A 13,821-nucleotide genomic window follows, 5' to 3' on the forward strand; every position below is an offset into this window, starting at 1 on the left:
TGGGAATGGCCTTCTGAATCTGACCCAGTGAAGGCTCCTTCAGAACTGGCTGACAGCACCATCTGCTGGCCACGTTGGTGACTGACGGCCCATTTGAGGACAGCAGGGCGTGCTCACTTCACACACCCCGCCCAAAGATGCTAAGGAGCAGGGCCCTCCAAGTAAAGAACAGAATGTGACAACAGGTAACCACGCCTGACTGGCTTGTTTTATTGATGGAGACAGACGTGGACTTAACAATGTGAAGACAGTTGGGACCTGAGGATGGGAAGAACACCCTCCCCTCCCCACACATGCCCAACTGTCCCAAATAAAAAATAACCAACTATGGGAGAGCAGCCGAAACAGTGATGGAGGGCTGGGGCGGGTACATGGAACCGAGGGCAGCAGTGAGGAGACCATGCGCGTGCTGGGAGGGCCAAGGCGGCAGCTGGCAGAGTCTCTCATCCTTCGTGTCGGTAGGCATAAATATATAGGGACCGGCGCTGGCTTCCCCTTCTCTCCCTTCTTGCTCCGCTGCTTGCCGCGCTCCCAGCTCCTTTCCTCGTGGGGTGAAGGGAAAGGGGGCTGCGCAAGTCATCACCGAATTGCAATCAGACCCACATCCATCAGCTTCTGGATTTTCTGAGCTATTACGGGATTCTTCAGGTGTCTATCAAAGAAGAGGCAGAGTTGCTTGGAACGAAACTCAACTCTAGAATTCTAGTCTTGCTTGCTCAATCAAAATTCCCAATGAGACGCCAACAGGGTGTTGAAGAGAAGTGCAGGCAGACAGCCGGGCAGAAGACCTGCAAAGGCCTCTCTACCTTCCAGTCAGAACCTGGCCACTTCCACCTTGCAGAGGGCACGGACACAGCTGGAGTCTCAGAGTCAAATTGGTCCATTCATTGGACAGATCAGCTACCATGACTAAAATACATAGCCCTCCCAGCTCCCCTTAGCAGCTGCCAACCTTTTAAGAAAGAAGTAGACAGCAAACATCTTACCCAGACTGGCCACGACCCTGCACTCTCTCTCCTAATTCCTTTTGTTCGCCTTCCCCTGCAGCCCCCAACCTCTACGTACTCGCTGAGCGCCTGGGGGTCCTTCTGCATTTGCTCCAGGATGAGCCGCATGGCGGGGTCACTCATAATCTGCTGCACCTCGGGGTCAGCCATGGCTCGTCTCTTGACATCCTCCGGGCTGTCATGCCGGTTGTACTGGGACATCATGCAGCGTTGGTAACCGTCTGCCGCTTCCTGCAAGCCCACAGAGACCAAGAGGGAGGGCATTAGTCCTCCCTGGCTCAGGGCTTCTGCAGGCCCTCGATGGCAGAGCTTCTCCAGGAGGAGAGGCAGATGAACGGAGGTGAAGGGCAGGCCCACCTTACAGTTGGAGTCCAGGTCTAGGGCCTTCTGGTAGACATCCATGGCTTTCGTGTAGTCCTTCATGGCCTCGAGGGCAGCCGCTTTCCGCGTATAGCCCTTGACTACAGACACAAGTGGAAGGTGAAGCAGCCCCCAAAGTGCAGTTCTAACAGTGACGTCTTCCACTTTGTCACCTGCACACCAGCATCCTCCACCTCCCACGCCCTCAAAGCTAGGCCCCCAACGGTGACAGGCCCAAGGATGGGCAGATGGACCAAGAATCTGCAGTTACTTGTCTCTCACCTTTTGGTCTAAGTAAGAGACAGGGGGGAGAAGCAGCAGAAATGCACTTACTGAAAGTTGGCTCTAGCTGGATACACTCCTCACAGTCCTAGGAAAAGGAGGAGACAGAATGAGGCCCCAGGCCCAGAAGGAGCTCATCTAAGGACGGTGGTCCAGTCAGCTGGATGCTTCACGCGAGGACTGCAGCGCCTCACTGTCCCCTCTGTCTGTCAGCCTCAACACCTGGGCTGTGTAACAGTGGTCACACACAGAGGCAAGAGGGGGGCAAGGTAGGTGAGAAGAAGAGAGATCAATGTGCACTATGGACTGAGGCTCGGAAGAAATGCCAAGGTGGGGAGCTATGGCTGGAACAGTGTGCTCAGCCCCATAGGGACACAAACACACTGTTTAGAAGGCAAGGATTCTTGCTTATGTTAACATGATCATATCAGAGCAGGGCAGGCAGACCCCAAATTAAATCATGGGAAGTGGTGTCCTTCCTAACACGACAAAAAGAAAACAGAAACACACACACAGGCAAAAGGTAAAAGATAGGAGTAAAGAAAACAGCTCAGCGCTGCAGGTCACGACACTAGAACCTAGGAGAGAATCATCATCAATCCAGCACAGACCACGAGCTCAAGACTGCCAGAAATGTAAGACAATACGTTTCTGTTCTTTTAACACAATCAGTTGTATTTTTTTTTTTAAATTAAGGAAGCATTAGAGAAATAAGGAGCCCTGATGTGGTGCTGTAGAATAAACACTGGACTGTGAACCAGTTGCTGAGTCGGAACTGACTTCCCGGCACTTTACCACAAAAACAAGGCAAGTAAGATGCTGTTCCATATTGAGGAAGGAGTTGTTAGCACCAAGTTGGTTCCGACTCAAGAGCCTCTCTATGCACAACACGGCCTGCCTGCTCCAGCGTCCTCCTCACATTAACTTGCTGTCAATGTGCCAGTTGTCTCGAGACATTAGGGGTCCGGTCCTCCCTGCTGACCCCTCTACTTTATCATGCCCGACATCCTTTTTCTCCATGACTGGTCCCTCCTGACACATCCAAAGGGAACACGAAAAACTTGAGAGCTTGGCGTGTCACAGTGTATAGGCAGTTTATACTGTTTGTGGAACAGGTGGGGAAATCTGGTTGTGGTGACCTAACATGTTACTGGGAGTGCTACCAGTATGGTGACTGGACAGGGCGCCATCTTGGAGATGCTCGCTCAAGAGCGACAATAGGGTGAATTTCTTCCACACACGGTTCAGAAAAAGATACTGTTATGTTAAACTGCTGACCTGTGGAGAATAAACCAAATCATGACGATTCTTCTAAATAAAAAACAGGGAGAAAAAACAACACTATCCAGTATAGTTAGCAGACCTGGCCTTTAACTTCTCCAGCAAGAGGTTACACAGCCTTAGTAATTCCATTCACTGTGTGCGTGCTGGCTATATACCTCCTATATGTACCCTATATAAAGTCAGAGCTGCTCTTTTTGCTTCTGACGTAGCACACGCATAGTCCTGCCACTAGATGTAACCTCTCCAGACAGATAGCACCCCAGATGGTAGTGACGGTGCAGCCCAAACCACCAGACCCAGGTAGCCACACTCGTCACCTGCCGAGAACAAGATGGTCTAGGTGTGTCTGCTCAGACAGTTCAACACCCTCTCAGCATACGCTGAGGGGAACTGGGAACAAGCCCACAATGTGGAACATCACCACATCTGATGGGAACAGCTGGCCTAAACAGTAAAGAGTATGGGGGTGGGGATGGGAGAAGGTTCCACTTCCCCCAGAGCTCCCAACCACCACCAATGCCTCAGAACAGGCGCAGGCCAGGGAACCCCTATGTTACATCCACACACATACGGTCCACCACAAATCTACGATCAAACCAGGAATATCAGATAGAATCGGAGAATCACATGGCCCAGAACCTCAAGTTTCTAAACCTCACAGACTTACTGTCATATCATCCCTAAATACGGACTCCTGGGGTGGCACTGTAGGATCACCACTGGACGACGAACCACAAAGTCGGCAGTTCAAACCCACCAGCTGCTCCTCAGAAACTCTGTGCAGGGTCACTATAAGTTGGAACCAACTCAACAGTACTGAACCACAACCATTAGGTACTGTACTCCCTTATGAATTCACCTACACTAGACGAAACCATCAACAAGATGGTAACTTTAAAACAACGATGATGAGACTACAAGGGGACAAGGAAATGACATGAATGGAGCACATCTGCACAACCAGAATGCTCAGGGCTGGTGAATAATGACATCCACACTACCCGAGATCCTCGAACGGGAACCTAAACTGCTGTCAACCTTTACCAAAGCACAGCAAAGGCTCAAAGGAACACCAACACGACACCGTCAGCCTGCCCCCAAGGAGAACACTGAGTGACAAAACAGTACCAGGGACCTCAAAGTCTGTGGGGAAGGTCTATTCTTTTCAGTCCAGTTTCCCTGCTGGTGTACTCGTGTGCCCAGACTCCTGCACCCCTCCCTCACCTTCAGCGCCAGCTGAAACTCCAGGAGCTTGGTGTAACAAGCAGCTCGATTGCTGTACAGTTTGGCATCACGTGGGTTCCGCTTGATGGCTTCTGTGTAATGCTTCATGGCCTGGGGGTAGTCCCCTGGTAAGGGAAAGGGAAGGCGAGTTTTTAAAAGGCAACAAGCCACTATCTCCCACTGGGCCCACAAAGGCAGGTGGAGGTGCTAGGTACCTTTCTGGAAACATTCGTTGCCTTTGTTCTTTTCCTCCAGAGCCAGGTCAGGGTTTATGTAGGCCAGCCGTTCCTGCTCCTTTAGGATTTTCTCTGCCTGTGAAGAGAACGATGGAACACTAAATTAAAGTGCCACATACAAGAAAATACTGGGCTACTGAGGCGAATCAGGATCTTAATTTTCAAAGGGTCCTTCCTACTGGGAAAATGTTTGTTTTAGTAAGTTTATATTCTTTATCACTACAGTACATTTTCAAACAGACCAACCTATGTGGAAAGGGCAAATGACTTTTCTGTGTGACTATAATTCCTCTTCCTCAGTTATGACAAGTAGCATGATATGTTTGTCATGTCAAATAAGCCCTTGTTACAAGAATCAGAAAACTCTTAGTACACGGACCCTCATCAGTAGAAAAGGTCTGCAAGACAGCCATGTGGACTGGGGTGATGGGGAAGGTGTCTACAAGAGGGAGAGTGGTAAAGGAAGACTAAGGCAGCGGGCGAGCCGGGGAGAAATGCAAGCCTTAAATAAACAGACGTGAATTCTGTTGCTAGGTGGAGGGGACTGCATCACTGCCAGGAAACGAAGTGTTAAGGTTTGTTGAATGTAAAACTGATGATCTGCTCTGTAAACCTTCACTAAATTCACAATAAAGCTTACCCAAAAAAAAAAAAAAAAAAAAAAAAAAAAAGGGCAGGGGGGGGAGGGGGCGCGCGAGGAAACAGGATTAGTTAGACATTCCTGTCCTAAGAGAATGAAAGCTATTACTAAATTTTAAGGTTCTTTATTAAATAACGAGTCCTGGTGTGCAACTGGGATCAAGTGCTGGGCCACTAAGTGGGTTTCAATCTCACAGTCGGCAGTTCAAATTCACCAAGCGCTCCTTGGAAACACTATACCGGGTTGTTGAGTGGGAACTGCCTTGACAGCACTTACCAAAAAGCAGCAATGAAATAATAAGTAAAAATAGAAAAAAAAAAGGACGAATAACATATTGAGTAGCAACCCCACCCAGCCCCAATTCATTCCTGACTCACCTGCTGGCATTTCTTGAGCACATCCGGGGTCCGGTGTTCTGCCAGAGATTTATTATAGAAATGGATAGCATCTTTGTACTTTTCTTCTTTGAAGTAGGAGTTGCCAATTCGTGCGTATGCTCTGATAAAAGCATGAAGGGAAGGAAAGTATTTGCGCAGGGCAGGCCCAGAGACTAGGTCCATCCCTGTACCAGCACCCCATCCACACCTGTCTCCTCTGATACCTGCCCACTCTGAACACGGCAGGTGCTGGAGCCAGCAGGCCCCCTCCCCATGCAGGGAAATCTACGTCCTGAACATGGAACCCTGTACACCCCTCCAGTTCCTCTGGAAGGCTGAGCATACTTGGCAATCTGTCGATAATCTTCTCGGTTTTCTCTCCCCACTTCGATGGCCTTCTCACAGAGCTCCCGGCATTTGTTGTAGTCACCCTTTTCGAAGTACACCGCTGCCAGACAGGATGGTGGAGAAGGGACAGTCAGTCCTAGCCTCTTCCCTCTGAAATGTCCAGCACCCCTCCTGACCCGGGCTCTGGATCTCACCTGCTTGATTGGTAATGTAAGTCATGTTGGTGGGGTCCAGGTCCTTGGCTCTGTCATAATGCTTCAGGGCCACGTCAAAGTCTTTCTTCTTGTAGGCACCGTTCCCCAGCTCTTTTTCTTTCAGGGCCTAGACGGGGTTTAGAAGCTATGAATGTGCAGCAAAGCTGACTCAGAGAGAGCACAGAGGACAAGAATGTCTGATTGGTCACAGGCACGGAGACAGCACGTGCACTCACACCCCAAGGCTCGGCCTTTTCCTGACACAGCAGTGACAGGGCAGCAGCTAGATATCACCACTAAGGTTCCATTCTCACCGCCTTTGCAGTTTGGTCAGCAAGTGGAGGGGAAGAGAAGTCCTTTACATTGGAAACAACTGGCGGACAGGCTGTTTGGCAGCAAGTCTTACTGTAGGAGTCTGAGTTGTCAGGGAACAATGTGGATGGTGGGGGAAGTGAGGCGCAGGGCCATAGTGGCAGAAGTCTGCCACAGCTTAACACCACCCACACCGTGGGGACTTTTTCCAGCTTGAAGACACCTAGAACAACCAACACTCACCCATTTAAAGGTGCTAAATTTGGCAGCAATCTGCTCTTTCCATTACAAAGGAAATAAAGCATTTAGGTACACGCCTCCCGCTGGAAGACATCAATGCTAAGTGGACAACTTTCAACTAAATACCACCATCAGTGGAGATGCAAGCGCCCCTACACTGGTGGAAACACAGTTCTTCTGGCTCGAGGCGGGACCACTGAGCACTGGTAGCTGGCCGAGGCGACTGGAACCTCATTGTCGAGTCTGAGGAACACGATTCCTCTCACACCGCTTGTGAAGCTGATCTCTTAATATAGTAACCACTTGAATGAATGATGAGAACAGAAGGTGGCCACTTCCCACCAATAGGAGCCTGTCCACCCAGAGAGAGAGAGATGATTTTTCAAACAAAGCTGCCCAAAGACCAAAAAGCCCCTCAAAATGACTGTCAGTGGAAGCCCCTGTCCACTTTGAAGTGGCTCCAATTTCCCAAGAAGCCTGCGGATACTGAGAAGTTTACAAACCAAGAACTGGAAGAACACTGTGCCCACCACACTGCTACTGGGTTAAGGGTTTGTGAAAAGGGCAGTGTTAGACCTAGTTCAAGGTGAAGGAGCTCTGGTAGCGTAGTGGTTACGAATCCGGCTGCGAACCTTAAGGTCAGCGGTTTGAAACTACCAGCCACTCCACGGGAGAAAGATGAGGCTTTCTATTCCCGTAAAGATTTACACCCTCGGAAACCTATGGGTCGGAACCGACTCAACGGCACTTAACAACAACATCATTCTATATGCTAGCGGTATGCCCTTGGGTAAGACACTGAATCTCTCTCTATGGGTGTTTTGTCCTGTGCAAGCAGAGCTGCTAATAGCCCTCCTAACAGGGCCTGGAGTCCTGGTGTGGCACTGCTGTGGGATAATGCGCTGGACTGCAAGGTTGGTTTGAACCACAAAGTAGGCGGGTCAAACTCACCAGATGCTCCTTGGAAACCCTATTCAAGGTCACTGTGAGTCAGAACCAACTTGACGGCACTTAATAACAATGAACAACAGTGCCTAGTAGGCGTAGGACCACACAGTGTTTCCTTCTTTGTACTTGGGGTCACAATAAGTCAGAACTGACTCAATGGTCCCTAACGAGCGCATACTGAGCACTAAAACAATGATGGTCACGCAGGCCTATCGGTAGCCCCATCTGCCAATAGGGGCTAGGGCTGTCTGGGTAACTGACAGTAAGAAGAACACATAGGGAGACCTGTTTCTTATTCTCTGGAAGATCTTCTTCCATCGGCTCTGGTTTAGTTTCCTTTTTCGGAGGAGGGGGTGGAGGAGGTGTTGCAACTTCTTCCTCTTCATCCATACTTCCCAGGTCAACTCCAAGAAGGACACTGAGCGTGGTCATGATCCGTGGATCTTGTAGTTTTCTAGAATATTGATTGAGAAGGAAAAATGGCGAATGTTCCTCTCCACAACTTACCACAAAACTCCACTTGTAGCAGAAGTTCAGGTTCCTAGCTACAGGAATTGCTCAGCCATCAAAAGGTAAGACACTATACCATGCAAGACTTGTAACGTGAGGAATCGACCCTTTACTATCTTACCTCAGAAACCAGAGTGATTCAGACAGTGATTATCAGCAGTCCAAAATCGGAAACACACATACTTACACCTGAGGTGTCAACCCTGTTTCCATGTCAGTACACTGACAGATTGGGGGGGGGCGGTGTGAGGAAATGAGGGATGAAATCAAAAGACAGCAGGGGGGAAGCATGCGTGAATTAGCTAAGAACATTCCAGACTAATCCTAATCTTGTCTACAAACACAAATAAACAACCCCACCCCGAGACCAGAAGGAGCTCTGGCAGCGTAGTGGTTACGAATCGGGCTGCGAACTGCAAGGTCAGCAGTTCAAAACTACCAGCTGCTCCGCGGGAGAAAGATGAGGCATTCTGCTCCCGTAAAGATTAACAGCCTCAGAAACCCTGTGCAGGGTCGCTATGAGTCAGAACCGACTCCACGGCACATAACAACAACAACGACCCCAAGACCATTCTGTGGAGACAAAGTCACAGACCTGAGGCCTGAATTGAGAGCTCTCCCAGAGTCCCAGACAGATCGCACAAGCTCACAACCTGTTGTTTCAACTTACGTGCCAAGGTCAGAAGGCTTGTTTCGGAGTTGCTCGATCAGGTCCCGGTAGGAAGGATCGCTGAGCAGTGCCCTTGTCCGGGGATCACCCTCTAGTTTCTGGTACAGGTTGGGCATGTTGAAAGGGTTCATGAATTTCCTCTCTGTCCCAACAAAGGAAAGTGAATCACTGTGAGGTAGACCCACTCTCGTTACAGTGCCCCAGAGCCTCCCGGATTGCCATGCCGGGGGAAATCCAGTCTTCAACCAATGCAGCTAAAGAAGCAGTGAGAAGATGAATACATGGTGCCTACCTGCTAGGCGGGCCTCCATATTCTGTAAACCCTCCTTGAGCTGAGTGTTATTTGCTTCATGTTTCAAACCCTCCTCATAGGTTCGCTTGGCCTCCTCAAAGCGATTTAAGAATTCCAGGGCAGCTGCTTTTCGAGAATAGCCCTTAAACCAGCAAAGACAGACAGAAACAAAGGCCATCCAGAGGTTAAGTCCAAGGGTGGGGTTGTAGTGAAACGCTCAGCTGCTAATGAAAAGGTCAGCAGTTTGAACCCACCAACCACTCCAAGAGAGAAAACTGTGGTAGTCTGCTTTTCTAAGCATTTACAGTCTTGGAAATGCTAGGGATCCGTTCTACTCTATTACACAGTCATCATAAATTAAAACTGACTAGATGGCTACTAGAGTGTTTTTTTTTTCTCTGGGAGTTGGGGGCAAATCTGGAAGATGAATGCGGAAGAACTTCTATTACACTTCACAGAACAAAACATTCATATGAAGGTCAAAAAGTAAACAAAGAGGAGCCGAACACAATACTAAGACCAATCCTTAAGACTCCTGCCAAACAGCTAAGCACACCCCCGAATCCCCTTATCTTAGGGTCACTAGCTTTGTCAGGTTCTTTGGCAACATTTTCTTTCTCAGCTGTAAAGAAACTAAAGCCTATCTTATAACTGACAAAATACGCTATTAGTCTGAAGAACATACTCAAACAGGGAGGAAGAGTGGACAACAGATCAAGTCTGCCAGTAGACAAGTCGGCAACTAGGGAGGGCCTGAGAGCTGGAGTTTCTGGGAAGCGGTTGAAGAGATCCAACAGCTTACCTTGCCCCAGTCAGGCTTTAAGTCCACAGTTTTGCAGCCGTCCTCATAAGCCTTCTGGTAGTCTCCTTTCTTGGCGTAGGCCGCAGACCGATTGCTGTAGAGCACATGGTTCTGGGGATCTAACTTGATGGCTTCGGAGTAGCACTGTAGCGCGTCATCTATGTTCCCGGCGCTCAGGGCCTTGTTGCCCTTCTCTTTCAGCTCGTTTACCTGAAATGAGAAGATGTTTCAGAAGACGTGGAAAAGAAACCACAGACACCAATGTGGTTTTCCGTCATAATACTCTGCATACTTTTTGTCTAAGTTGTTAGGTAAAAGGTAGTCTTTCTACAGTTACCATCCAATGGGTTACTTTACAAATCAAAGACAGCAATTGTGAGTCACTTCTTGAAAACTTCTCACCCTTTTAGGAGCCAGCAGGGAAAAAAAAACCTGGAGCAAGAAGGCCAATCTCTGCTTGCCACTGACTAAGCCACTCTTCCAAAAATCTCCAAAGGCACAGACGAAGAAGCCACAGCTGGCTTCCTTTTGTGAAGAGTAAATTCATTCACCATTGGTATCCAAGAGCCCAGAGGATAAACTAAGCTCGCCGGGATCCCATGAAGAACCTTTCCACATGTACTCATGTGGTGATGCTACCACGTGGTAGATGAAGGCTGTCCCTTATAGAGTAAAGGAAAGCTGGTGGCTGCAGGTGATAGCTGTGTGCTGCTAAGTCAGTTCCGACTCACAATGACCCCCCGTAAAGGGTTTCCGAGGCGGTACATCTTTACAGGCACAGAATGTTTCAGCTTTCTCACATGGAACAGCTGACCTTGCAGTTAGCAGACCAGTGTGTAAGCCACAACACCAACCAGAGCTCCCTTGTTGTTAAGCGCCTTCAAGTCAGTTCTGACTCCTACGTACAGCATTTCCAAGGTAGGTTTCAATCGTTGACTACAGTTAGCAGACCAGTGCTTACCTTATAGCATCATATACGATTCCCCAGGCACCTACACCTAAAAAACATTCATTCTTGCCAAGCTTAAAGATGAAGTGTTTTTCAAGGGGTGGAGACTATGTAAGAAAGGCACACACCCAAAGGCCAAAAAAAGTGAAGGGACCTCAGTCCCTCCCCGGCAAGTCAGGTGTCTTTAAAACGCAAACACATGGAGATCTAAGGATGCAACTAGCTCTGCCTGAGACCCAGTCTACTCATACAGATACAACCCAGATTCTGGAACCCTGTGGCTTACCAATCGGGAATGTGCAGCAACCAGAGAGATCGCAGAGGCAAGGAGACTACCAAACTTACTAAGAGATGTAAATCTTAAGGCCCAAGATGGAGGAGGTCAGAAGGCAAAGTTACAAAACCCAAGTGATATCAAAAAACAACTGAAGAACAGCCTGGTGATTGTCTATCCTATTAAAACAACCAAAGACACCACATTAAGCTGATTCCAACTCACAATGCTCTTGTAGGGCAGAGCAGAACTGTCCCATAGGATTTCTAAGATGGCGGGGTGCTGTAGGGTAAGCAAGGCTGGCAGTTCAAACTCATCAGGTACTTCTCAGAAACCCTATACAGGGTCACTATGGATTGGAAGCGATTTGACGGCACTTAACTACAATTGTACAGGGACTCTTGGTATGGCGCTGTAGGATCAGCAGTGGACACGACAAGGTCAACGGTTCAAACTTACCAGGAAACCCTGTACAGGGTGGCTACAAGTCAGAACCGACTCCCCAGCAATCTTTATGCAGCAGACTGCCACATCGTACTCCCACCACAGAGCGGCTTGTGGGTTCACTAAGGACAGAACTAAGACACGCAAAGCGACCACCAACCTCTTGGTTAGCAGCAGAATGTCAAAACTGATGGGTCACAAGGACTCCTTGTCTACGCTATTGAACAGGACAGGAAATGGAACAGCATAATTCGGGACTCAGTGGGCTAGGAAATCAACTTTGTAGGTCACAATCACCATGTTAAGATCAACCGGAGGAAAGAATACCACCAACACAGACATACAGTGTTGTCACGCTGCCTCTGACTCATAAGGACCCTGTATAGGGTTTCCAAGGAGCGGCTGGTGGGTTTGAACCTTGTAGTCAGCAGTTCAGTGCTTACTCCACACCAGGACTCCATCATAATCACTAAGCTGTGTTGAAGAGTTTTATAGTGTGGGTCTGTTTGGAAAGCACTGTTAAAACACAATGCTGGGCATGCAAATGTGTCCAAAACAGAACTACAAATCTCAGAGTTGAAAATGGAAACGAAAAGGAATGAGCTTAAGACAGTCAAAATAAACACACCTGCAGTCAAGATGCCAGGTCATTAGATGGGTACACCTGTCATCTAAAGGTGTCGGTCCAGATTCACACATGTAAATTCAGCACACACACAGTCCTGGTGCATGGCTGTAGGGTAAGCACTCCATTGCAAGGTCGCCGGTTCACACTCACCAGCTGCTCCTCAGAGGCCTATCCAAGGTTGCTAAGGGTTGGAATGGACTTGATAGCACTTAACGTCTACAATGGGCGGTGTGATTTCTATTTTGGTAAGTGTGGGAAGAGTCCCTTTCCTAAATTTAATAGAGCAGTGTGTCTCTTACTCCAAGTCTCTTGCGTATACTACAGCCTACTTAGTCCCAGATGCGAGTTTATTACAAGGGAGGAAAAGGTCTTATTAACTCGTCCATAGCCACTCTTCATTTTTCTTTTTACTTTAGCCAGGAAGTTCCAAGTTAGGTTAAATAAATCCTTGGAACAAAAAAGTTCAGCTTTGTACATCCCCCACCCATCCACCCTAACAGCTCCCATTGGAAATGCCTCCAAGCCTTTCACGACCTACAGGCCAAGAGGACAGAACTAAGACACGCAAAGCGACCTGCAGCAGCATTAAGCTCGGCCCCCCAAAATGCTGAGCGGGGGGCAAATCATTCATTTCAGCTTCATCGGTAGTCTCAATTTCCTGAAGCCACCAATTCCTCCTGGAGGAACCAGAGAACGACGTTGGGCCCCAGTCACCCTAGAATCACATCAAAATCGGGGGTGGGGTGGGGGGGGACGAGGAGCCGGACACTGGTGAAGCTCGGATTAGATTCGCACTCGGCAGGTCCCCATCAACACTCCGCCCCCCGATCGCAGCTGCAGTAAAGTAGTTTCCCCCCAACTGAGTTCCAGGCTGAGACATCCCTCCGCTGCCCGGACTCCTCCAAGTTCTTGGGGGTTAAGTCAGTCCTGAGTGGCTTGCTCCTAGGTGACCTCCGATCCCCTCGGTTGCGAATCCTCGATATCGACTCAGCTCCCTCCAGGAGCCACTGGCACTATCCCTCGCCCACCCTAGAGCCCCCCCATTTCTCTTCGCCGCGGCACCGCCGCTTCTCCGGCCTTTTTGGCCGGCTCGAGAGACGCTCCCAGAGGTCCGGCGGTCCGGGCCTCACCGCACTCCACACGCCAGCCCGGCCGCCAAGGCCCTCACGCCCCGCCCCACGTCGCTGCTAGCCCGCTCCGCTCGCGGGACGCCCTCCACCTGGGGCCGTGGCGTGTCCCGTCCATGAGGGCCCGGCCTGCCCCTCCCCCTTCACCTGCTCCATAGCCCGGCCCGGAACCCCGTTGAATCGATCCCGTCCGCTCCGCGTTCCCAACCGCACGCGCCGCCTTCTGGAACCTACTAGAAGCTGCCGGGACCCCCAGCTCCCGCCCCCTCCTCGCCTGCTTACTGGTAGAGCTCTTCATAGAGGCTTTCTGCGCCTCTCTCCTATTGGCTTGAACCTCAGCCTATCATCTGCTTTTCCATCTCATTGGGCAACGGAGAGTAATCCCCTTAGCCCAGTCTCCCCCGCTCCTCGGGATTGGGCGTTATCCAACAATCCCCCGCCCACCTTCGACTCCGTGATTGGCGGAAAGGGCGGGCTTCTGCGACAGCGAATGGCTGTCTGCTCCATCAATCACTGCCGTGTTAGCCGCACCCATTGGTTCAGTTCTTTCTGGAAATTTCCACCTCTCCTATTGGGCTGACGGAATTCTTGACGAAACCGCCTTCAGATTAAAAAAAATTTCAATTGGGCGGAGAGTTGCCAATACTGTACGCTGATATGGTAAAATTTTTGT

The 13,821-nt window shown here is 49.6% G+C and overlaps 1 protein-coding gene across 2 annotated transcripts; it reads right to left on the reverse strand.

Annotated features, from left to right (window-relative positions):
• Positions 1–179: 179 nt before the first annotated feature.
• STIP1 (stress-induced phosphoprotein 1) lies at positions 180–13,438 on the reverse strand. Of its 2 annotated transcripts, none has more exons than XM_006860995.1 (14): positions 13,296–13,438; positions 9,727–9,936; positions 8,925–8,994; positions 8,633–8,774; positions 7,738–7,906; positions 5,953–6,079; positions 5,756–5,858; positions 5,411–5,531; positions 4,373–4,469; positions 4,158–4,282; positions 1,701–1,737; positions 1,365–1,468; positions 1,066–1,238; positions 180–652 (listed from the first exon to the last, which is right to left on the reverse strand). In XM_006860995.1, exons 1-14 carry the CDS (start codon positions 13,302–13,304, stop codon positions 580–582), a joined length of 1,560 nt encoding a protein of 519 aa, XP_006861057.1. In that variant the 5' UTR covers positions 13,305–13,438; the 3' UTR covers positions 180–579. The 2 variants fall into 2 exon arrangements, with proteins under 2 accessions (XP_006861057.1, XP_006861056.1); XM_006860994.1 differs by having other exon boundaries at positions 8,925–9,066.
• Positions 13,439–13,821: the final 383 nt, after the last annotated feature.

Source organism: Chrysochloris asiatica, unplaced genomic scaffold (assembly GCF_000296735.1).
Source record: "Chrysochloris asiatica unplaced genomic scaffold, ChrAsi1.0 scaffold00040, whole genome shotgun sequence".
Classification (NCBI taxonomy): domain Eukaryota; kingdom Metazoa; phylum Chordata; class Mammalia; order Afrosoricida; family Chrysochloridae; genus Chrysochloris; species Chrysochloris asiatica.

Bases quoted from the DNA above. Each gene is read 5' to 3' on its own strand.
- STIP1 (XM_006860994.1), bottom strand. The intron at 9,067-9,726 runs GTAAGCTGTTGG...TGCTGGTTTAAG, and splicing joins TAAAGCCTGACTGGGGCAAG to GGCTATTCTCGAAAAGCAGC. The intron at 7,907-8,632 runs GTAAGTTGAAAC...TCAATATTCTAG, and splicing joins AAGCCTTCTGACCTTGGCAC to AAAACTACAAGATCCACGGA.